Source organism: Natator depressus, chromosome 4, assembly GCF_965152275.1.
Source record: "Natator depressus isolate rNatDep1 chromosome 4, rNatDep2.hap1, whole genome shotgun sequence".
Taxonomy (NCBI): domain Eukaryota; kingdom Metazoa; phylum Chordata; order Testudines; family Cheloniidae; genus Natator; species Natator depressus.
In genome coordinates this window covers 92,545,313-92,571,234 of record NC_134237.1, presented here as the reverse complement: position 1 = coordinate 92,571,234, position 25,922 = coordinate 92,545,313, and the positions used below count along the sequence as shown (strand labels likewise).

The 25,922-nt window shown below is 40.2% G+C and overlaps 1 protein-coding gene across 6 annotated transcripts in view; it reads right to left on the bottom strand.

Annotated features, from left to right (window-relative positions):
* Positions 1-25,922, bottom strand: part of GABRA2 (gamma-aminobutyric acid type A receptor subunit alpha2) — a 349,612-nt gene that overhangs the window by 312,059 nt on the left and 11,631 nt on the right. For 4 of the 6 annotated variants that reach the window (XM_074951469.1, XM_074951472.1, XM_074951467.1 and 1 more), the window contains exons 3-8: positions 24,453-24,520; positions 19,502-19,722; positions 19,317-19,399; positions 16,299-16,442; positions 11,622-11,774; positions 2,951-3,210 (exon numbers count right to left, since the gene is read on the bottom strand). In XM_074951469.1, the coding sequence (XP_074807570.1) occupies positions 2,951-3,210; positions 11,622-11,774; positions 16,299-16,442; positions 19,317-19,399; positions 19,502-19,722; positions 24,453-24,520 (929 nt within the window). Of the gene's footprint in view, positions 1-2,950; positions 3,211-7,430; positions 7,569-11,621; positions 11,775-16,298; positions 16,443-19,316; positions 19,400-19,501; positions 19,723-24,452; positions 24,521-25,922 lie in introns of those variants that run through there. The other 2 variants (XM_074951470.1, XM_074951471.1) reach the window with 2 other exon arrangements.

Below are 25,922 nucleotides of genomic sequence, written 5' to 3'. Positions count from 1 at the left end.
TAGGGCTTTAAGATTTTTGGACAGCTTTTTCAAAATTTACAAGTGCAAAGTTTTGGCTAGCTGTCTTTTTGAATGTTCACATTTTCCCCTGTGGACAACGGCCAGTCTGTCGAAATTCAGCCAACAATCTAAATTTCAGGAGGGCTAAGTTGTGTAAGACAAGTTTAAAAAAAGGTCTCATGAATTTCACAAGTTTTGCCCAAGTTTATTGCTAATTCCACTGTTTTAACACAAATGTCAACATAGGAGAAACCAAACAGGATTGACATAAGAAATCAAAGTGAATCACCTAATTAGGATGAGACAAAATAATAGTAATAGTAAAAGACAAATTACATTTAAAAGTTATTTTTATGGTATATTAATACTAAACACTGGGCAATCCTTCTGAACTCAAAACTCAGGGCTTGCCTACATAGAAGAGTTATTGTGAAATAAGTTAGGGTATGAATTAAAAGCTCAGTAGGTACTCTGCAATAAGTCTACATGTGGACATGCTTATTCCATGTTCAGAGTATCCACAGGGAATGCTACTGTGGAATAGCTATGGAAGGAGGGTAGTCAGAGAGCAAAGAGGTGGGAAGGAAAGTGCAAGTGGGTGGACAGCAGGGGAGGAAAGAGAAGAAAGAGGGGTGGGGAAGGAAGGCAATAGAGAGTGAAGGTGGAGGGAAGAGGTCAATCCTAGAATCATAGAAATGTAGGGAAGGTAGGGTCCTCAAGAGGTCATCTAGTCCATCCACCCACACAGAGGCAGGACCAAGTATAGCTAGACGATCCCTGACAGGTGTCTGTCTAACCTGTTCTTAAAAACTTCCAATGACAGGGATTCCACAACCTCCCTTGGAAGCCTATTCCAGTACTTAAGTATCCTTATTGTTAGAAAGATTTTCCTAATATCTAAATCTTCCTTGCCACTTCCCCAGGGTCTGGAGCATCACAAAGTTGGCTTGAAGCTGAGTGGAGCTGAAGATCTAGCCTCTGGACCCAAAGGGTACATCTACATGGCCAAAAAACAAAACAAAAAAAATAACCACCTGCTGCCTCCAGCTCACATTATGAGGCTAGAAATAGTCACGTCGACATTCCAGCTCAGGCTTTGAAACTGATGTGGGCTCTGAAACTTGCCGCCTCTGGCGTTTTTGCAGTCAGGCATACTCTTAGGGTCTGATACAACTCAAGCTTCCATTGACTTCAACGGGAGTTGGGGTCAGACTTTTGATTAGCGGGCCTGGATATCAAGATAAGTACTATGGAATCGCACTTAAACTACCTAGATCTCATTTAGGACACTACGATAGCTAAAAAGCAATCCACGGAAAAGGCTTGACAGTAGATAGGTGGGGTGCCTGTGCAAAAAGACATTATAATCAGCTCCTTGAAAACCAAATCCACGACTGAAATAGCTGGATCTGACAAATCCCACGTGATAAGAGTCCTGAACACTTACTGATTTCATAGAAAATGAAGGTTCAGTGCTGTGAGATCTGCACATAAAGGAACACTGATTGTTGGATAGATTGTGCCACCCTTGCTTAATCTGTGTATTACCTTATTCCACTGATTTAAATGTACTACTCACCGTGAGCAAGGGGATCAGAATCTGGCCCTATGTCATTAGATTCTTTGATAAATTAAAATAAATAAATGAAGATATAAAAGGGTTACAGAATCCCAGAGAAGTCCTTCCCAACAGGCTCAAACCAAAACTTTAACTGCTTCATTAATAAATTCAGGCGAGGCGGGAAAAAAGACTATTAAAAAACAGTCTGCAAAAAGAAAGATATAATTATTGATGGACACAACCTACTGATTTTTCCTGACACAGTCCAATCACTCGGCAATGCAAGGAAGAATTAAAAAAAAATTATAAATGGCGACAGCAAAGCTGCAGACTTACATTTGGCTGAATTCCATGGTTAGCGTAGAGGGGAACTTTCTTATTGCCGAATGCTATTTTTTTTTAACCTGTCTAACTGATTTTAAAATTACTGCTTGCAGCCAGACCACCACCACCACATTGGATCCCGACTCTTGGAGGATGATACACATTTTCTTTCCTTCTTTGAAATCTGAACTAAGTATGAATCCCAGAACTCCATGCAGAGACTGGCCTGCCTGCCTCTTACACGGATATTGATACAGTTGCCTCTGTGGTTACCCCTATTGTCTGGGAGACTTCAGAGGGCATCCTGATGGCTTGGGACACTGTGCAGGGGTGACAGTAGAAAGGAGTGAGCAAGCTGGGATCTAGGTTGAGGATCAGGTACATTGTCACCTCCATTAGTCTTGCAGAGATTTCCATGGAAAAGTAATAGTCTCGGACTCTCAGTGTGCTGGTGCCAGCCACAGCCAGGGGAGGCCCAGATAATGTGGCTCCAATGAAGACAAGAGGGTAAAGGGAAGGTTAAAACACTCAGAAACAATAGAAAGGCATCAAGCCTCCATGTAGATGATCCCAGTCTCCTCTGGTGCCCTGGGATCTGTAGATTTTGTGGACTGGACACACAGCCTAGGCAACAGGGAGATGGAGAGAAAACAACACAATGGAATGACTTGGGAGGAAACCCCACAAGGAGAACCTTCTAGCTTAGCTCCCTCCCATGAGGAGAATGCAGTCTGGCCCACTCTTCTCAGATGGATAAATATAAGCTACATGTGTTGTTAAATATTCTACTTTCGTCTTCACTCTATTTCATCAAGATTAGACCCTCTATCTGGAAGGTATAACTCGTTAATCAAAATGGACAATATGGACAGATCCTAAGAGAACCAAGTCCTGGTCCCATTTATGACAGTGGAAAAAAGCCCTCAATAGGACCAGGATTTATCCCTTACAATGTTCTCTTATGGGACCCTATAAATATATTGTCAGATATTTTTCATGCACTGGACTCAAACAAGTGTCTATAGTCCTGAAAACAGTATAACGAACAACAGATAAATAAAATACCTTGAATGCCTCTTCTGTGCACTGTTCTCGCTGCACCGGTAAGATTGGAAATTCAAGGAGTGATTTCACCGTCTTCCTTTTGGCCTTTTCCAGTTGAACGTTAGTAAAATAGTTGACAGCAGCAAATTCAATAAGAGCAGAGAACACAAAGGCAAAGCAGACAGCTATGAACCAGTCCATGGCAGTGGCATAGGATACTTTTGGCAACGAATGCCTTGCACTGATGCTCAACGTTGTCATTGTCAAAACTGTCGTTATTCCTTCAAAGCAAAGAAACAAAGCAAAATTATTTGCTCTATCCATATTTTATTTTATTTATCAGATCAGAATGGGAATAAAAAAAGAAAAATCAAAACCATCTAGTAGTTTTCCATTTGTAATTGCAAAACCTAACATCAAAAAATGCAGTTAAATTGCAGATCTCAAGATAATCCTCATTTAACTGAACATGCCACTTAAATCATCTTGCCAATGAATAATGAGGAGAAAGGAACTCAATATTCAATTTTTTTAAAATAGCACTAAATGATCCTTATAGCTTTAAAGCAAAATAGGCAACAATAATTTGTGAGAAAACAATCTGTACTGCGCTTGACCTTGCAGTTCAGGGATAACGTAACTCTAATGCCATAAGAGGATCTCAATTCAGGTCCCAAGTTGAGACTAATACTCCCATGCTAGGAAAATGTGTTAAGAGCAAGATCTCTCAATCCCTCATGAAAAGAGAGCACCATGTCTTGCTCTCAAGCAAAAGTCCGTGGGCGAATGGGAACAGTGATTGGACCTAATCTTCCAGTTTTTATTCTGGCAAAACTCCAGCTGAAGCCAATGGGAGACTTGCCTGAGTAAGGACTGCAGAATGAGATCCTTTATGGGCTGAGGCGTCTTGATTTGTGTGCAACTCTTATCATCCACATTGATGACTTTGCTCAACATGGAACTTCTAAGAGGAAATTGACGGCAAAATAGGTGAAACCTAAAGGTCAAACCCAACAAGGTAAATACAGTTCATTGTGAGCTTGCAGGAGTCTTACTCAAAAAGGTGATGGTGGACATACTGATGTGGGTGATGGGATTTTCTCAGGCTAATTAAAGTAATTTAGCTAGTAAAGAAATCCCTATTGAAATAGTTGTTTCTAAAGAAGATGACTCTGTTTTCCAAGACTCAGTAGTTTAGCTGATATGTCTTTACTGATGACATTATTAATGTGTTGGTTAGCAGACAAAGGTGCTGACCTTTCTTAAACATGAAGTGGTCAGAGTCCTCCTCAAGGAGGCACCACTTAATGCTGGAGTGATTTGTTAATTATTTCCCAGAATCAAACCTCTCCTATTTGGGAAAAGAGATTGAGAAGCTAGTAGCTATTAAATTACCCATGGACGTCAGTGGCACCATGGGTAAATTCTGAACCAATCAACAATTGGGAGAACCTAGCGATGTTGAGAAGGGAAAAACATAATAAAATAAATAAAATAAAATGGTGTCGATGGGGCAGAAGTTCTTCCCCAGAATGTTTTCAAAGTACCAGATGCAATTTTCTGTATTTTATAAGCTTTTAAGATATTTCAAAAATATCCCAGCCCTTAACTGCTCTTTATGTTTGTGTGTGTCATAGGCTAAACTTCCAGAGTAGCAAATTATGTTCTATTAAAATGCTAACAGACATGAGCCCTAAACACACTTGTGCATTTCCAAGCAGATGCACATATAAGCATTTTTTAAAAAAAGAATCAGCATAGTAAGCAAAAAGATAAAACCCCTAAAACTATGCAGATTATTTCTCCCCCTTTCCTAAGGAACACTGATCTCCCGTATCTACCCAGCAGCACCTCTCCAAAACTCCACCTAGTCTATAGAATCCTATTCCTGATATGTAAAAATCAGATCTTTTGTGCATAGTTTATTGTAAGATTTTGGCACCAAATTTATACGATAAACCACAAATCTGACTTACTACTGTGCATGTTTCTGTTACTTATCAGCATTACAATAGGTTTGGCTAGTATACGATGTGAGCCGTACAAGGCAGCATAATTCCCAGGGGTTTCTGTGGCTTACAGAACTCAACTCTATAGATCTATAGAACTGGCCCCTAAAAACTGAACTTTGCCTTCCCATAGTAACTAGTATTAATGCAGGATCAGAACTCACTGAGGCCAATTATCTAATTATTTTTTTGAACCCAGTTATACTTTTGCCCGTCAAAACATTCCCTGGCAACAGGTTCCACAGATTCACTGTGCATCATGTAAGAAGTAGTTCCTTATGTTTTAAACCTCTGCCTATTCATTTCACTGGGTGACCTCTGGTGCTTGTGTTATGTATAGGGGTAAACAACACTTCCATATTAACTTTCTCCACAACATTCATGTTTTTATAGACCTCTATCATATCCCCCTCCCTTAGTCATCTCTTTTCTCAGATGAACAGTCCCAGTCTTCTTTAATCTCTCCTCCTATGGAAGCTGTTCCACACCCCTAATCATTTTGTTGTCTTTCTCTGTACTTGTTCCAATTCTAAGATATCTTTTTTGAGATGAAGGGACCAGAACTGCATGCAATACTCTAGGTGTGGGCATATCATGGATTTATATAGTGGCATGATGATATTTTCTGCCTATGCCTTTCCAAATGGTTCCTAACATTCTGTTCGCTTTTTGGACTGGCTGCCATCATTTGTTCTTTATTTGCAGCTAAAATGGAGAGTGTATATTTAGAGAACGTTTACACTGCTATGCTAAACCAAATAGGTGCTGCTTTATTTTAAGTGATAAAATGTGGCCTTCGACTGTAATATTGTGAATCTAAATCCTTCCCACATCATCAATGAGACAAGGCTCCACCATCCTTGCCTATCCTGGGCTGCTCTTTTCATGTCCTCTCTGTTGTTAAGTCTACACATTTTCCCTCCCGGAATAATGGTTGACAGAGGGATTCTTTCAATTGATCCCTGTCACATGTTCCTCCAGCTGCCCAATTGCACACCTACCATGGCAGATGTTCTAGATTCTTAACAAGTCCCAGATATTTTCATCATCTTTTCTGGATTACTTTGGAAATAAGGAGTTGCAGAACTCTGAGGAATCTCAGCATTTGTTAACAATTAATTCAGTTTCATACTTAGTATTTTCCTGAAGCATTTGGACATCTGTCTGTATCTCTGGTGGATCTCTAGCTTTCAAATCATAATATTTCAGTTGATGATTCATAGTTTGGTCTTTATGTTGTAGATTTTCAATAGCCAAATCTTGTTTAAGATGGTCATGGCAGCTGCTATCTTGCTGATTCATGACATTATTTTTATAGTCTGGGGGCCCACATGGAAAATGCTGCCCGTATTTGAAATTCAGAGCAACCCCCCACCACACACACACACACACACACACACACACACACACGAAGAGTTTAATGCATTTTAATTTGGGGATTAACCCTCAAGTGTGATTTTAGGGCAAGGAAGATGTGGTACTATGCAGTGGTAACTCTGAGAATTATGGATGATTTTTATTAAGTCATGTCAAAATTCCTTCACAAATTTCTTGAAACAGTCAAAGTAATGACTCTCTTTTAACATGTGTATAATTACATACTAATTTGATCCTATATTGATTTCATTATGGTAAATTTTATTTAAATATGTTCTGCTTGTTGTTTTGTCTATACGCGTAATTTATGATCTGCTTACACCATGTAATTTCTTTAAAAAATTAGCTTATTTCAACATCATGTTTTACAACTATAAAACATGGGCAAAGGGTGTTTTAATTTTAGCTCGATGTGGTAGTCTATCAGACCCCCTCTATTCCGGAAGGCAGCTTTTGCACAGTAGCCGCTCAGGCTCAAAACAAAGAAAACAGCACCGCAAAGACAATCACTTGAAACTCCTGCAATGTTCCAAGACATACTGGAGTGCAATCCTCATGGGTAATGATCTACACCAAATCTTGTGGGGAAAGTAAAAAGTAACTGGTATACTGGTATTGAGGCTTTCCAACAAGCCACCAACTTTGATCTGCAATGGATAATTCTAAGATGCTGCCCAACCAAACTATCTGATGCAAATTTGAAAAGGTGAATGCTCAGCAAATACCAGGATGGACAGCTTTTAATGTGATGATTTCTTCTGCCACACCAACCATCACATCTATGGGTACTGTCCAATGCTGCCAGCACCACCTACTGAACCGAGTACAGTTTTCACTGTAATGAAGAACGTCAGCAAGATGTCCAGGACTCTTGGACAAGATTACAGTGGCCCCATATTTGATGGGGCTATATATTGTAAGGCCAAAGAGAGAGCCAGTGGAGGCGCCCAAAGGAATTTCAGAAAACAATCTTAAGAAGGGTAGATTCCACATAGACATTTCTTGCTGCAATTGGAAAGAAGTATGAAGACAGTGGCCTTGAAGACAGCCTCACAGAATCGCAGGTGTATGGTAGCAACACAGCAATCAACGTACTTAAAGGCAAATCATACTACCGTGGATTGAGGACCCACAACGTTGTAGTGGAGGCTTTGTCCAGACTGCAGTGGATAGCATTTTGTAAGTGGGTACAAGACAATGAGAGTGACTGAGATGTAGACAGGTTTCAGAGTAGCAGCCGTGTTAGTCTGTATCTGCAAAAAGAAAAGGAGGACTTGTGGCACCTTAGAGCGATAGCAAGTTCCAAGAATGTCAAAGCACGGCAGCAACACTTTCCCAGCTCAGTGATGCCCTCAAGAATGCACGGGATGTATTGCACAGAGTCTGCAATTTTGGAACATCAATTTCCCCACCTTTGCATTCTGGGACGATTACATCAAAATGGTTAACATCTTAATGTGTTTCATTAGAGCTGAACATGAAAGCAACAGGGACCTGCACCTTCTGACAGTTGTAGAGATGCTACCACTATTTTTTGTCTTTGACCACACCAACTATGCCCTCTGGGTATCTGAGAACATCAGCGATATGAAGTTTCTGCCAGATTATGCCCACAAAGTTCATGAGCAGTCTGTGCATGGAAATCATGCTGTGGCTCAGTCTAGCAATAAATTCAGCGAAGTATGGACAGACATGGCACTTGAACAAAGAGTAAACTGTGAGAGTAAAGTAAAAGTGGGTATAGGGGGGTTTATTTTGAAACCACGAGCCTTGGCTAGATGGTTCATCGCTACTCATAAGCACTCAGCGATCACAACTTCCATGAAAGTAATGTGTGATAAGGCAGACGCAGATGTTTCAGAAGGAAAACATGAGGAGGGCATGCAACATGATGAAGGAGATGTAGATAATGTTGTTCACACGATCACCAACTCCATGACAAAACTATTTGATTTGAATGCTGACTTAATAGACTCACCAACATTGCAACTGCATTGCGCAGAGGTTGCCACCCAGCTTGTTACTGAGAATGATACAGGAATCAAAGCAATGGAATAGTTTGTAGAAGATAGATTAAATTCAAATATCACTGGATTCTTTGAATCAGTGCACAAGCTCAACAATCAAGACATTTGCATCACTAAGAAAAAGATCAAATCTGAAGTTAGTGATTGCAGACAGGGAGTTGTTAGCCATCCTGTAGTAGCTGCACAAATAAGAGAGATTAATCTGAAGGAAGTTTTCACACGTTTACCAAGTTCCATATGCTCCAGCACATTCTGATGGTACCCTGAACAAAAACCACAAAGAATAAGCAATTGCCTGAATTAGGAAAAGAAAGAGTCAAATGTATCCAACATGCCCACAGCTTGGATAATATAGCTGTTATACAAATGGTCACACAAGGAGGTGCAACTAGCTTTGCAAAACTTGCTGAACTGAACTTCAGAATAGTACACCAGCCTCTACAGAGCTATGAGAGCTGCAAAAGAGTATATGTTGATAAAAGATGATATGTCGTCAAAGATTCAAGTAAAGCCTTTGTGGGTGCACAACAGCAATCTTCACAAAGCAATGAAGTCAAAATCCACGATTCCAAAACACCCAACCTACAGCAGTGGAGTAAATTCACTGGAAATCCCAAGAATAAGGCACATATGGTAATATTTTTGTCAGACTCATGGTGTGATATGGCAGAAACTTTACTCATCCCAGCTCAGAAAATGGTTATTGCAGGTAGATTCGAGGATGGCCTCATTGCTTGCATCGTCACTTCAGATGGAGCTGTAGATCAAGAATATCTATTCTCATTGCATGAAGAAGCAGATACTCAGCCTCAACATCACGTTGCACATGTTTCACAAGAATACCCTTATGTAGTGGTGTGGTCTCCAGACACTGACGTTGCAGTTCTCTGTGTACATTTTATTCATAAATAAACAGCTCAAGACCTTCGGTTTCATACCGGTATGAAAGATAAATCCAGGTTTATACCAACCCACACAATAGCACCTCAATTTGGCCAACAACTATGCAGAATGTTGCCAGCAGTACATATGCTGACTGAGTGTAATTCAACCAGAAGTCTGGCAGAAGTTGGCAGACTAAAACCATGGAAGCTTGTCAGGAAAAAAAAAAAAAAATTTAGAGGCCTTGCTAATTTTGGCACTACAGTGGATATACTTCCTGCACAACTGAAATCAGTAGAACTTCTACTAATCCTTCTCTATGACCCAACAGCTAACTCAGTGGATGTAAATAGTGTACAATATAAGCTTTTCTGTTGCAATCAGGCCCGGACAAGGCCCTCCTCTAACTTACAGTAGTCTTCTGCAACATATCAAGCATGCAAATTACCAGACCCTTATCTGAAACCATGACATGGAGGCTCAGCCTGACATCCCTTCCCCAATTGGAAATGACTAGCAACATGACAGGGTGGACACATTTCTCCAACACTAATGACACAGACACTGAAGCACTCCTGGAACTCATTATATGGGGTGTAAAAAACCAAAAAGTGTAAGCTCAAGTACAGTTGCTCAAGACAGAGCATGGAGTGCACACAGGCTTACTTGTGTACTTGTGGTGAGGACTGTTCAAAGTTGCCAGTGTGGATCCAGATGAGTCTGACACTACAGATGGCTCAGATAGATATGTTGAATATGGCAAATATATTGACAAAGGATAGACACACATATATAATGCCATATTACCCACCACTGAGAGGGAGTCCATTGGCTATTAGTGTTTTGTTAGCACCATGGTGTTCAAGAGTATACCTGGCTTCTATTATAATGAATGTTTAAAACTTGTGTCAATAAATAACCTATGCATTTATCAATACAAAATATGAGGCCAACATTCTTTAAGTAATGAGCCTTAATAACGTGTCAAAGAAACCTTTTATAGGACTAAGATTTGTTTCTGTCTTATAAAATAAGAAAAATCCCATTTTACTGGCAATTTTTTCTTTCAGACTTGTCTTGACAACTTAGGTACATTTTTGTGGCCTTTTCACTTGTGCAAAAGATTGTTTTGACATGGGTACAAAAATCTTGCATTAGCATACTTGGCTACCACTTTACAATACCATATCTGCCCTAGATAAGTACCTAAGGGACACTTCTATCAAAACAACGTAGTTGCTGGTTTCTGTACTGGGGGAGTGGATGCTATGTCACCAACAATGTCCAGCCAGGCCCCCAGACTATTCCATCTGGACATCCCCATTGCCTTGCATGTTACTGCCAATGTACGTGGGAATTGACTCACCACTTGTATACCTTCCCCTCTAATGTAATGCTTGAGTGGGGTGTTAAGGTTCTCATTAGATTTTTTTTTTCCATTACTGACTATTAACCAGATCTTTTTGTGATGCTGGACAGTCTTTCAGTCTTTGCTTGTGTGTTGGTTGAGCTGTCACTTAGAAGTATTATTATTCTTTTAAATCTATATATAATATGTCTTTTGGCTGAATGCTCTCCAGCTGATTAATCTCGCTTCAAAATACAATACATTATAGAGTCACTTTACAAGATTGCTTTAACTATGCTTGTTTTTTCCATTCCTTTGTTAGGAACCAGTTTGGTTTTGTACATTTTGTCTTCCACACATTTGTTTGTTCATTTTCAGTGTTCGTTGTAGCGTCTCTTTTCAAATTGTATTTTAATGAGTGTCACTTTAATATTTTCTGATCGTTTGCCTAATTGCTTTTTCGGTTCACTTTCATGGAGGCAGCAGGAGAAAAAAGAGACAGTTTCACTGCAATACAGGACCTAAACCTAAACTCCTTACTTGGACAAAACTCCCACTGATGTCAGTGAGACTTGTGCCCGAGATCTGTGCACACATATACGTAATTCCAAAAAAATTAGTTCAATGACACTTTAGTTGGAGTTACTCTAAGAAGAGCCATGAACATACACCTGAGGGTAAAACTGTCCCTTCTGCAGGCTGAGGGCCTGATTTGGATATGGAAGTTTTCCCATTTGCTTCAATGGGCAAAGGGATGGGTCCCAATAAATTTAACCCTGCTACAATCAACCACATTCCCCTCCAAGTTAAATATTCCAAGTTTCCCTCCACAGTCCAGTGAGCCAAGTTACATATTCCTAATATTTATAATTAGGCAGATAGTAAACAAAGGCCCATCTGCCTTTGAACTTAATTTATTTTCTCATGTTAGCAGCACTGCTTTTGAGAAAGTATGCATATTCTGTCTGCTAATGAGGATTATTCTAGTAAAAATTATTAGAGGAGGAAACATAATTAAATGGAAAAAAGAAAGAAGAGATTATAATTACCAAATACGGTTCTAGCTGGAACAGATTCCTTATTTATCCAAAATGACACTTGCGAGAGGATCACGGTCATAATGCACGGGATATATGTCTGAATCATAAAATAACCCATTTTCCGTCTGAGGTGGAAGTAAACTGTCATAACAACATATTCACCTATAAAATAAAGCAAAAGGCAAATATACTTCTGACTCCATATACAATTTTGCAGAACAACCATGTTTCTGACAGCCAACCAGCATTAGATATGAAAATATTATCTTCAGAGCTTAGCAATACAAGCACGGAAAGATGTGTTGCTTAGGAAACAAGAAGGAAAGGAAGTGTGATATCAAACAAAATGGAAAGTAATACTTCCTTACAGTGCCATTCTGGAAACATAATATAAAAGACTATAAATTAATAGGTAATGTTAGATTGCCTTTTATGGTTTAAGTGCTATTTAAGAGATCTTTTGGCATCTCAAGAAGAAAACACTCTCAAGGCAAACAAGGCATCTATTTACCATCTATCCAGCTGTGGCATTTATAATATCCATTTCACTGTACATAGACACCATACTATAATATCTAGGTACTGCCTTATGGCACATATTAGTTCATATGGAAACTTGTAATTGTTTCACAAGGTGTTCCCATTCTAGTACTGCTGTCATAATTAAACAGTGAATGAATAAATAAATACTCCGTACTTACATAATGCCTTTAAAATTCTTTACTGGTATCAGTTAATTTAGTCTAACAACCATTACATAAGGTGGCCATCATTATTAAAAGTCTGAGAAATATTCAGAATGAAATGCAAATGGTGGGTCTTAACCAACTGCCATTGAAGTCAATGGGAATCTTTCCATTTGGATCAAACCCACTCTCAGCTAACATGGAGTGGTTCAGAACTATGGGGATTTGGAAAACAAAATGCCTGGAGAGAAAGAGATTTACAATAATGGTTAAAACCAGTCTCAGAAAGTCATGTAAATAGTAGTATAGCAGTCATTATTTTAACTTTAGCTTTAGAATGACACTGTTGTTTGTACATTTATCACTATGACAGAGGTGTATAAAACAATGAATGAGAAAGGAAGGGTAAACTGAGCCTTCAAACATTCACAGTTATATTTGATAGGATAATTGTATATATAAATAGATAGATAGATATAGATTATAAACTCTCATCTTCCAGGGCATACACCAACCACTGACTGACAGGAGTTAGGAAAAACATTCCACGATGGGCAGGTTATTCTAAGTTGTCCATTTGGGGATTTCTTGTACCTGTTTCTGAAGCTTCTGGTACTGACCACTGTCAAAAACAGGACGCTGAACTAGATGGACCTGATCTGATCCAGTATGGCAATGCCAATCATAGAATCATAGAATATCAGGGTTGGAAGGGACCTCAGGAGGTCATCTAGTCCAACCCCCTGCTCAAAGCAGGACCAATCCCCAATCAAATCATCCCAGCCAAGGCTTTGTCAAGCCTGACCTTAAAAACTTCTAAGGAAGGAGATTCTACCACCTCCCTAGGTAACGCATTCCAGTGTTTCACCACCCTCCTGGTGAAAAGGTTTTTCCTAATATCCAACCTAAACCTCCCCCACTGCAACTTGAGACCATTACTCCTTGTCCTGTCCTCTTCTACCACTGAGAATAGTCTAGAACCATCCTCTCTGGAACCACCTCTCAGGTAGTTGAAAGCAGCTATCAAATCCCCCCTCATTCTTCTCTTCTGCAGACTAAACAATCCCAGTTCCCTCAGCCTCTCCTCATAAGTCATGTGTTCCAGACCCCTAATCATTTTTGTTGCCCTTCGCTGGACTCTCTCCAATTTATCCACATCCTTCTTGTAGTGTGGGGCCCAAAACTGGACACAGTACTCCAGATGAGGCCTCACCAATGTCGAATAGAGGGGAACGATCACGTCCCTCGATCTGCTCGCTATGCCCCTACTTATACATCCCAAAATGCCATTGGCCTTTTGGCAACAAGGGCACACTGCTGACTCATATCCAGCTTCTCGTCCACTGTAACCCCTAGGTCCTTTTCCGCAGAACTGCTGCCTAGCCATTCGGTCCCTAGTCTGTAGCTGTGCATTGGCTTCTTCCGTCCTAAGTGCAGGACTCTGCACTTATCCTTATTGAACCTCATCAGGTTTCTTTTGGCCCAATCCTCCAATTTGTCTAGGTCCCTCTGTATCCTATCTCTGCCCTCCAGCGTATCTACCACTCCTCCCAGTTTAGTATCATCCGCAAATTTGCTGAGTGTGCAATCCACACCATCCTCCAGATCATTTATGAAGATATTGAACAAAACCGGCCCCAGGACCGACGCCTGGGGCACTCCACTTGACACCGGCTGCCAACTAGACATGGAGCCATTGATCACTACCCGTTGAGCCAGACAATCTAGCCAACTTTCTACCCACCTTATAGTGCATTCATCCAGCCCATACTTCTTTAACTTGCCGACAAGAATACTGTGGGACACCGTGTCAAAAGCTTTGCTAAAGTCAAGAAACAATACATCCACTGCTTTCTCTTCATCCACAGAATCAGTAATCTCATCATAGAAGGCGATTAGATTAGTCAGTCATGACCTTCCCTTGGTGAATCCATGCTGACTGTTCCTGATCACTTTCCTCTCGTGTAAGTGCTTCAGGATTGATTCCTTGAGGACCTGCTCCATGATTTTTCCGGGGACTGAGGTGAGGCTGACTGGCCTGTGGTTCCCAGGATCCTCCTTCTTCCCTTTTTTAAAGATTGGCACTACATTAACCTTTTTCCAGTCATCTGGGACTTCCCCCAGTTCGCCACGAGTTTTCAAAGATAATGGCCAATGGCTCTGCAATCACATCCGCCAATTCCTTTAGCACTCTCGGATGCAACTCGTCCGGCCCCATGGACTTGTGCACGTCCAGCTTTTCTAAATAGTCCCTAACCACCTCTTTCTCCACAGAGGGCTGGCCATCTACTCCCCATGTTTATAGGCTTCCAGCCCCCGACTTGATAGAAATTATTTTTGGGAAGTTATATGGCCTGTGTTATACAGGATGTCAAACTAGATGATCACAACAGTTCCTTCTGGCCTTGGAATCTATTAATCTACGGTAGGGAATGGAGACCACAAAATAGACCAGGCCAGACCAAGAAGAGCAGGGACAGTCCATTTTGGAGCAGGCCTCTTCAGAGGGGATGAACTCTTACTCATTTGAAATCAAGAGGCTATTTCAGTGAGTCAGGACTACTCACAAGAGAAAGAAGTTTGTAAGATTAGGTCCCAAGATTGTCCTACACCCTGCAGAGGAGATCAGGGAAGGCTCCTGTGCCACTTTCTTCCCAGAATAGAACTATGCACAGTCTACCCCCTTATCTTCTCATTCCAGTCAATAGAAATTCCTCTCCCAAAAAAACCCAACAACAACAAAACCAAAGGATTTCCATTGTAGTGGTAGAGTTGCTCCACCAGTCACCACCCATATAGACACACACAGAGTCATGAAAATTCACACCCTTCTGCTCGAAATTACAGTATTAATGAATGATATCACAGGTGGCCCTTACAAAAAGCCTAAATTGAAATCCAGAATTTAATTACAGGAAAAGTAACACAAACAGTCTAGTACAGAATAGATGGCTTTGAAGTCCAGTCGTCACCACAGGGGAAATCCTCGCCCCTTGAAGTCAATGGCAAAAATCCCATTGACTTCAGCAGGAACAGGATTTTACTCTATGCATCTCTGAGCTACTGTTCTGAAGACAAACAAACACAACAAGCTTAGACTGCAAGAGGTCTCCAGAAACTGTTTTTTTTGGGGGGGCCGGGGGTGGTGGTGGCAGGGAAGTGATCAGATTTGTCTTATTATTTTATGGATAATCAACAACATCTCATGCTAATAATATCCAGATATATTAAGAAAATATTTTTATCTTGAAATAAAAAAAAAAAGAGAGAAATCTGTCAAATACATTCCTCAATCTGTTGTTTAAATTTTGTCTTTGTCCTGCCACAGCATTTCATTTTACAGTACCAAACATCAAGGATTTAGTAACGTAATTTTATAACAAATCAACAATAGATAATATTTTTAAAACAAATTTTATCAAACAGCTAATCAGTGAGATTTCACTTACTGGGTCTACCTTGATATTGTCACTTGCCTTAGTAGAAATTTTAGTAGCACAAATAGCAGCAGCAGGCTCTGTTGTGATTGCCACTATGCTACTCTGAATATAGTTCTAATGTATTACTTTAACAACACATTCCGCATGTTGTATTTCTCTTTTGAATTGTTTGCATTGCCAAACAAAAGCAAGTATTTTCCCAAATAATACAGACAGAGCACCGAGAAAGTATTTTTATAACTGGACTTCAAGGCCTCTAACAGCCTTAGTTACATGGCTCCTAACTCTACAGATTAGATTTTAAGGAATCATTACACACATTCATCTAGCCTTTCTGACTAGTGACCTCATACTTGCTTTCCAAATGGACTATGGACTCCACTATAGTGAATCTGCAAGTGGTAATAAGAAGAACGAAAACCTGAGCTCTGATTTAAGTGTGTATATGCATATACATAATATGTCAGTAAAAACTATGGAATACCTTTTAGAAAAGGCTAGGACAAAATTACATTGTTAATTCCGCATCTCAAATTGATTCATGTTGATGAGATTCTTACCTGTAATAGATTTAACAGTTTCAGTGGATACAGTATGCCCAAGCAGGTCATACTGAACTAAACTGGAAGACTCTTCAGGAACTTCCACAGACTGCTCAGGTCCTTTTGTCCAGGTGTAAATCATTTCACTCTTTGGATATGCATCTAAAACAACATATTGTTAGCATGAATAAATAGAAAGTGTTTTATCACACCATATTAAGGTCCTGATACAGAGCCCATTGAAATCAATGGAATACATATGGAACCACCATGAACTTGTGGGGGGAGTGTAGACATAACTAGAGGGACTCAATCTTAGATCCACCCCCTGCCAGTTGGGTCCTAGGACCCAGCTTCTGAGTTCTTCCTGACCTGAGTCTGAGAGACTTGTGTGTGTGGACAGAAGAGGGATTTCGGCTCAAACCTAACTCTGAGCCCAAGTTTACAATCAGTGTAGACATACCCCAGGTGGATACATCTGAGAGGCTGGGGAAACATTTATTTTAAGGAAATAATACTTATGCCAAGCTCAGAAATTTTCAAAATATTTGCCAAAATCTGAAGGCCTGTAAAAAAAATTCCCAGCGGCCAAAATATACTCCCAGTCCCCAAGAAATATTCAAATAATAATATGAAATAAAGTGATAATGCCTAGTATGTAGTCTCTACATAGCCAAAACTCATGTTAAAGCCAAATCCAGCCCTCCTTTTACATGTGAAATGAGTATGACCTTTTTACCATTTCACTGAACATAGGGTTGGATACTCCAGTCTGCCAAGCGCAATTTCCACTGCATTTATTTAAACTGGCCAGTTATCCCCCTGGAGAATTCTCCCTATATACAGGGAATCTCTGCTACTATATGGCTGTTGTCATAGCCACCTTTTATGCCAGCTGCCATCCATCTGGGAAGATGAAGAGTTTCAGGACAGGTGGGGCAGCCACACCAATCCCTATGCCTGATTTTTCACTGGTGTAAGCTGAATTAATGCCAGCAGCAGAAGTTAGAGTACATGCCCTACTGCTCTAACTTCCACTGGAATGGGTGGCCAGGGAACAGGGAGCTGGCAACCAGCTCCCTGCAGGCACACTGTCCACAACATCCGACTGCAGCACAGGGACATGCCAGGGGTTGGACCAGGGGACTAGATTCATAGAATCATAGAATCATAGAATATCAGGGTTGGAAGGGACCCCAGAAGGTCATCTAGTCCAACCCCCTGCTCGAAGCAGGACCAATTCCCAGTTAAATCATCCCAGCCAGGGCTTTGTCAAGCCTGACCTTAAAAACCTCTAAGGAAGGAGATTCTACCACCTCCCTAGGTAACGCATTCCAGTGTTTCACCACCCTCTTAGTGAAAAAGTTTTTCCTAATATCCAATCTAAACCTCCCCCATTGCAACTTGAGACCATTACTCCTCGTTCTGTCATCTGCTACCATTGAGAACAGTCTAGAGCCATCCTCTTTGGAACCCCCTTTCAGGTAGTTGAAAGCAGCTATCAAATCCCCCCTCATTCTTCTCTTCTGCAGACTAAACAATCCCAGCTCCCTCAGCCTCTCCTCATAAGTCATGTGCTCTAGACCCCTAATCATTTTTGTTGCCCTTCGCTGGACTCTCTCCAATTTATCCACATCCTTCTTGTAGTGTGGGGCCCAAAACTGGACACAGTACTCCAGATGAGGCCTCACCAGTGTCGAATAGAGGGGAACGATCACATCCCTCGATCTGCTGGCTATGCCCCTACTTATACATCCCAAAATGCCATTGGCCTTCTTGGCAAGAAGGGCACACTGTTGACTCATATCCAGCTTCTCATCCACTGTCACCCCTAGGTCCTTTTCCGCAGAACTGCTGCCTAGCCATTCGGTCCCTAGTCTGTAGCGGTGCATTGGATTCTTCCATCCTAAGTGCAGGACCCTGCACTTATCCTTATTGAACCTCATCAGATTTCTTTTGGCCCAATCCTCCAATTTGTCTAGGTCCTTCTGTATCCTATCCCTCCCCTCCAGCGTATCTACCACTCCTCCCAGTTTAGTATCATCTGCAAATTTGCTGAGAGTGCAATCCACACCATCCTCCAGATCATTTATGAAGATATTGAACAAAACCGGCCCCAGGACCGACGCCTGGGGCACTCCACTTGACACCGGCTGCCAACTAGACATGGAGCCATTTATCACTACCCGTTGAGCCCGACAATCTAGCCAGCTTTCTACCCACCTTATAGTGCATTCATCCAGCCCATACTTCTTTAACTTGCTGACAAGAATACTGTGGGAGACCGTGTCAAAAGCTTTGCTAAAGTCAAGAAACAATACATCCACTGCTTTCCCTTCATCCACAGAACCAGTAATCTCATCATAAAAGGCGATTAGATTAGTCAGGCATGACCTTCCCTTGGTGAATCCATGCTGACTGTTCCTGATCACTTTCCTCTCATTAGATTAGATTGTAATGTGATCTAGAAGCCCTAGGTGGTGCCCAGGCCGCTCAGAACTGCTCTGGGGGCACAACAGAGAAACAGGGAGCCATGACTGGCTCCTCCTCTCTCTTGTGCCCTATGCAAGATGGAGGCAATACAGAATCTGGCCCAATGTGTTACCATTAGAGAATATTAAAAGAATTTAGCAGATCTTACAGATATCTGGTACTGGATTTCTAAAGCTTTCCTTTCTATATCAGACATGAAAGGTCTGAGCCAAAGCCTACTGGAGTCCTTGGGAATCTTTCCACGGACTTCTGTGAACATTAGATCAGGCCCTGAAACATCCGTGTGGTCAGAGAGGTGGAGTTTAACTTAATATCTGAATCTGTGCCCCTTTGTCAATTTGCTGCCTTGATAGCACTATGGGCTTGATTCTGCAGCCCCTATATCAACAAAACTCATATGGAAGTCAATGGGATTTTTCTATGCAAAAGGCGTGTGGCTCAAGCCCAGTATTCAGAAACTTCAGTTATGATACAAAGAATTTTTAAAAATCCACATCTGTTTTTTAAAACTAAAGCTTCAAGAAATTCATAATTGTAACTTACAACTCCCAAATTTGAGAGGACAAGCATGACCATCCATTGGAAAATCCACTAATCTCATGGGACATTCTGCACTTATGGTAAGCCTATAATGAAACAAATTGAATACGCTTTGGTTTGGATTTTGTCTCGGCAGCATAACTTTTCTCTACAGTAATTGAAAGAAGCCAAACAAATAAACTGAATACCTCATTGTGTATAAGATGGTGCCATTTCTCATTATTCTAAAGAGTTTGTTTGGGGCTGTCATATTATGCGAGACGGATTTTTTCCCATTCCTGAAAAAAGTGTCCGGTGTCCACACCTTCGAAACCATCATATTATTAAGTCTTAAAATTTCAATGGGACCATCATATTTTAATCTTTTGTCCACCCATGTCTGACGAAAGAAGACATCCATTGTGTATTCCTATAGTATATTGTAGAAAAAACAAATGTTACACTTTTATGTGTAGGTTTCCTGTAAATATCCCTTAGGAGCAAACAAATGAATGGCGAAATAAATGTTGTTAAGTCAACTACAAAATATATTGCTACCAATTAAAGTGAATTGTACACTTCTTAATACCTTAATTTCCCATATTAGTCATATAAATAAATTGCTATACATATTTAATCATACAGGAGCAATTACTATAATCTAATAAAATTGCAGGAAGCAGACAATTAAGCTTGTACTCTAGCATATAACTGGAAACAAAATGAGTAATGTGTTAAGTGTCAATGGACTGTAAAAAAAAAAAAAAGATGGATTTTTTTTTTTTTTTTTACAGCTGGACAGATTGAAAATATAAGGACACATGATTTCTTATTTCTCCCAAGTTCACCAAAATCACACAAGGAAATATACATCTAATATCAACTGACAAAACAGGTGGTTTACTGAAAAGGGATCAATAGTTCTTTTGTCACATCTACAAAAAGTGTATATAATAAACCCTGCTCCTGCAAACATTTACGTTTTAACTTTAAGCACCTGCGTAGTCCCATTGACTAACATGGGACTACTCACGTGCTTAAAATAAAGTATGTGCACAAATATTTGCATGATTAGGGCCATGAATATGTAACAAGAACACACACACCTGAATGAATGCATGAAGGAAGGAATGTTTACATGGTACTTGTTATCTTGGGATATCAAAGCACTTGCACACTGTCTTATTCGCATAATATTGGTTTAACAGTGAAGGGCATTATCCCCTCTAGCTGTTATGCAACTGCAGTTTTGTGCTAAAACATCTTAAAATTATTGTGATCTAATTTCTTTCTGACAATTTTCTGAGAAGCGTATGAAACGTAAAACCTCCTCATTAGAGACTTGATGCTGCAAATCCTTCCTCACACGGGTAATCAATCATTGGGCCTGCTCAAAACCACTGGAACTACTCATGTGATTAATGACTAGTCAGATGAGCAATGATTTGTAGGGCTGGGCTCCTAATTTTATTGTATGATACAGGTGGCTTGGCTTGGGGAACTTGTTTTGTGTATAGAAGGAGTACGTAACAATATGCAGAATGCTGCATACTGTTTTTGTTGCAAACTCTCCCAGTCTAATGTTCCAGCCACATTGGGTTCTACAGGAACAAAGGACTGGAAAAATCTGGCTAGAAATCTGGCATGCCATGAGATGGCAGCAAATCACCAGAGAGATTTCCATAGGTGGAAAGAGCTTGAGATGAGACTAAGGTTAAAGGCCACCATAGATGATCAGCATCAAGAGAAGATTGCATCAGAGTCTCTTTACTGGCAAAATGTTCTGAAAAGGCTCATTGCCATTGTGAGAATGCTTGCTACCTAAAACCTAGCACTGCGTGGCACTTCAGTACAGCTGTATGTGCCAAACAATGGAAACTTCCTTAAAATTGTGGAGCTGATGGCTGAGTTTGATGCTGTACTCCAGGAGCATCTAAGAAGTCACCACCCAAGAAATGTACACACACCACTACCTTGGAAAAACCATTCAAAATGAGATCATACAGTTACTGGCAACAAAAGTCAAACCGAAGATTGTGGCAGATCTGAAGTCAGCAAGATATTACTCTGTTATTCTGGACTGCACACCTGACATCAGCCATACGGAACAAATGCCTTTAATGGTGCGTTTTGTAACAACAAGAGAACCTAGTGAAAATGTCCCTGCAGTGGAGACTGTCAGAGAGCATTTTCTAGAATTTATTGACACTGATGATACTATAGAAGCTGGTATGACAAATGTGCTTCTTAAAAAGCTGGAAGATACGGGAATTGTGATAGCTGACATGAGAGGTCAGGGCTATGATAATGGTGCCAACATGAGAGGAAAGAAGAGAGGAGTGCAGACACAGATCTGAGAGTTAAACCCTCGAGCTTTTTATGTCCCATGCAGTTTTCATTCATTGAACTTGGTGGTCAGCGATGCAGCATCAGCTTCTAGTGAGGCTGCTGAATTTTTTAATGTAATTCAAAGCATCTTTGTATTTTTCCTCTGCATCAACTCATAGATGGCAAATTTTGAAGCAACATCTGGGAGCATCCTCTCTGACACTGAAACCACTGAGTGCCATATGATGAGAAAGTCGAGTGGAGGCGATAAAGCCTATCAAATACCAAATTGGGAAGATAGATGATGCCATAGTTGCCATTATGGAGGATAATGCTATGACAGGAACTGTTCATGAGAGAACAGTAGCAGAGGGAAATGGAATCACCAGAAACATACATCACTTCAAATTTCTGTGTGGCTTAGTGTTGTGGCATGACATACTGTTTGAAATAAATATTATAAGCAAGAGACTCCAAGGTGTTGATTTATCTGGAGCAACGGAACAACTGGACAAAGCAAAGTCATACCTACAGCTTACCGGTCAGATGAGGGATTTCAAAATGTTCTGAAGAGTGCACAGAAGTTGGCAGAGGAACTTCATACTGAAGCTATTTTCCCCACCCATTCAAGAATACAAGAGTCACCAAAAAAGATGACATTTTGATTACGAGGCACGGGATAATCCCATAAGAGACCCCAAACAACAATTCAAAGTTGAATTCTTTAACCAGGTGCTAGATTGCGCAATACAGTCAGTTGAAGAACGTTTCATGCAGCTCAAGGAACACAGCAGTATATTTGGGATGTTGTATGATATTCCAAAACTCCTCACTATTCCTGAAGACGACCTACACCAGCAATGCAGGGCACTGGTGACAGTGTTGACACATGACAACATGCACGATATTGATGCGAGTGATTTAGGTGATGAACTGAAAGCCCTTTCAAGATACATTTCATTAGGATCAACTCCAAAGGCTGTTCTGGAATATATGTGCACAAATAAGATGACCACCCTCTTTCCAAATGCTTTTGTTGCTCTGCGCATACTTCTAACACTTCCTGTAACAGTTGCCAGTGGAGAATGCAGCTTCTCCGAACTGAAGTTAATAAAAACACATCTACTCTCCACGACACAGGAGAGACTAGTCGGCCTTGCAACCATCTCAATAGAGCATAAGCTGGCCCAGACTGTGGACCTTCACGAGGAAGCAGTTCAAATCCTTGCACCCAAGAAGGCACGGAAAGCATCACTTTGATTATTCAAACAGATAAAAATGCCAGTGTTTACTATGCAGACAAGAAAAGTTACATTTGCTGTTCAGGCATTTGAAAGTTAAGTGTTACTTAAAATTTATGAACAAGGCATTTTAAGTTGTTAGTTCTCCTTTATTGGGGTAGGTAGCAGAGCAGTACCATGAGAGGAGTAGAACAGGAAGAAGGCAGAATTGAGACCTTTCAAAGTTTTGGCCCAAGCGAGTGGACATGGGGGCGCCATTTGAGCTCTCCGCCTCAGGTGCCAAAATGTTTGGGCCGGCCCTGCTCATGATCTTTCACTGCTTTTGTCCTGTTTTGTCTCCTTCCCTTTCCACCTTGTGTTCATTCTCACCCCTTGCTAGATCATGCCCAATTCAGTTTATGGCTTTGCAATTCTGTATTATGTCTAATGTTATGTCATTGAGCTCAATAAGGCTGCTTGCATCCATAAAAAGTACTCAACGTAAGTAATGGTTGCAGAATTGAGCCTTAAATCATTAGCGCCTTGGGGCAGAGATTTGCCAATTTTAGTTGCCTGTAAAGTGCCGAGCAGACCCATAGTGCTGTATAATTAAATAAGCGGAGCTAATAATTCACAATTAATAATTTAGTTGACAAATACAGTGTTTAGTCTGTGGTGATACTTAATTATCTCAAATGTATTCACTACTCAGATTTACTTGGGGCCAGATTCTAATGTCCTTACTCATGCTGGATAGCACCCTAATGCACAAGTGCAATCACTTAACGAGCAAGGTGCTATTCAAAAGCCATAAGGCCCTTGAAGAATATCTTGTCTAAACTTTACTCCAAAGCTTAGCAATATATCTACATAATTTGAGCTTTGGTGCTTAGCCACATAAGTAACACAACATATTTTCTTTTCCCCTTATTAAGGGCTGGGACTTGCACCATAGAAGTCAATGGGACTGGATCAGGCCTTGAATGAGTGTGGAAGCCTTTCAGGCACAAATGTGTGTACATTTAACATTTGTCTTCTGTGGCTACTCATGCATGTCACTTTGACATTCACTTTTTGCAAACTGGTTTTCTGGTAAAACTCTCATTTGAATGTTTAGTGAAAGCGATGTCAAGAGGGGCATGAAGATGGATGACAAATTCATTTGAAGTGAAAATGTCAACAAATATTTGGGGAATAACGTCATTATTTACCCATTAGTAATAAATACTAAATACTAATAAGCTCGGGAGGCAGAGAAACGCTAGCTCCAGAGGGGAAAGGCATTTCTGTGACCTCATCAGAGAAATCATCTGCTCTCCGTACAGTGCTCTCAGATACCCCACTGGGCCTGAGTTGGCTCCGACACCAGTATAAATCTGTTGTAAAGTAATTGATGTCAATTCTTTCTACCAGTCTAAAAACAGTCTGAGTGAGATCGGAATCAGGCCTGCTCTATCTAATTATAGCCTACAAATTAAGCTGCTGGTAATCTTTCCTACTTTGCATGACTGACAGTACAGTACAAAGTCATATGAATTAAGCATTCACTCCTTACTGCAGTTAATGGTTTCTCAGCACCAGAAAATGGTATTTTAATTCCAGAAGTACATACCATTTCTACATCAGAAACCGGTCCAAAACTGGTGACATATATATCTGTTTTGACTTCAGTAACAGGACCTAACATATAAAAAGGAAGTGAGCAAGAAAAATCATATGTTGCAGGTTAACATGTCTCAAAAATGATATCAGCACGTAAGCCACATTTTTTGCAGTTGTCACTCTGAAGATTCTTTGGACTAATCAGAAGAAAATACATAGACAGCATGTTCTCAGAACCAAGCCTACTGTAATTTACAACAGTTGCACAGTGTAAATTATGCAAGTGAAGGTAATTCTCTAATAAGTAAATCATATATGTTTACAATGCAAATTCTCACTCAGAAAATATACTTTGACTCAGTGGATAAGAAAACAGGTGCCACAATGGAAAGACTTAAGCAAATTAGTATTTTAAACAATTAGGGACCTGATTCAGCAAAACTTTATTACCAAGACCAAGTTATTTACTACTACTACTACCATGCATAAGTCTACTAAATTAATGGGAATACAAGTATTGTAAGCAGTGTGCTACCTCTGACCCATTCTTGCAACTTCCGCTGATATTAGCACGATGGCCATGAAAGTTGCACTGAATATTTATATCCTATGCTTGTCAATAGATTGGATACAGCATGGGAAATAACAGTTCACTGCAAAGATTCTCCAGCTAAACCCATCATTGTTCTTTGCCATTCTATAGAGAAACCACCTCCAGAAGACCAATAAGGATCCAGCAACTAATAAGGGCCTGATCCAACTCCCATTAAAGAAAATGGAAAGACTTCTGTAGACTTTAATGGGAACTGAATCTATCCCTTCTGAGACAGCTAAAGGGGTGCTAAATAGTACTAACTATAATGGGTGTTTTGAGATGTGGGCACTAGTCCAATAGCAATTTAACTTGGACCATCAACTCATGTCATATATGCTATTAAACAGCCATTAGATAGACGGAAACAGCTTTGGGACATATTTGATCTGGTTTCCAGTCTCCTGAGATTCATGTTTCTAAAGAAAAGACATTATCTGAGTCTATATTAACTCGGGCTTTTTGATAGTTCTTACAATCCAATAAGAAGCACACGAAAACTTGAAGACTTTGTTTCAAAGGCAAAGAATGTCTGCCTCTTGTAAAACTGTTGTATGCACAGATGTCATTTTAAATCAAAATGCAGAAATGAAAGGAAAGAACAAAGTAGACAACCTGCAAACAAATGAACTATTTGTCTCTTCAGCCAAGCGCACACATTGCAGACTACAAACCAAAAGCAAATTAAAAGTTTTTAAAATTATTCCATTGAACAGCCTGCACATGATGTCTTAAGGAAAAGTTAGGAGAAAATGCCAACACTAATCTCTATTCCTCAAGGGCATAAGAATATTAGTGGTGTATTTTAGATTATATAATCACTTTAATCAGCTACTTCATCTGTTAGCTCTAAGCAACTGAGTTTTAACATTCCTCAAACTCTTTTAC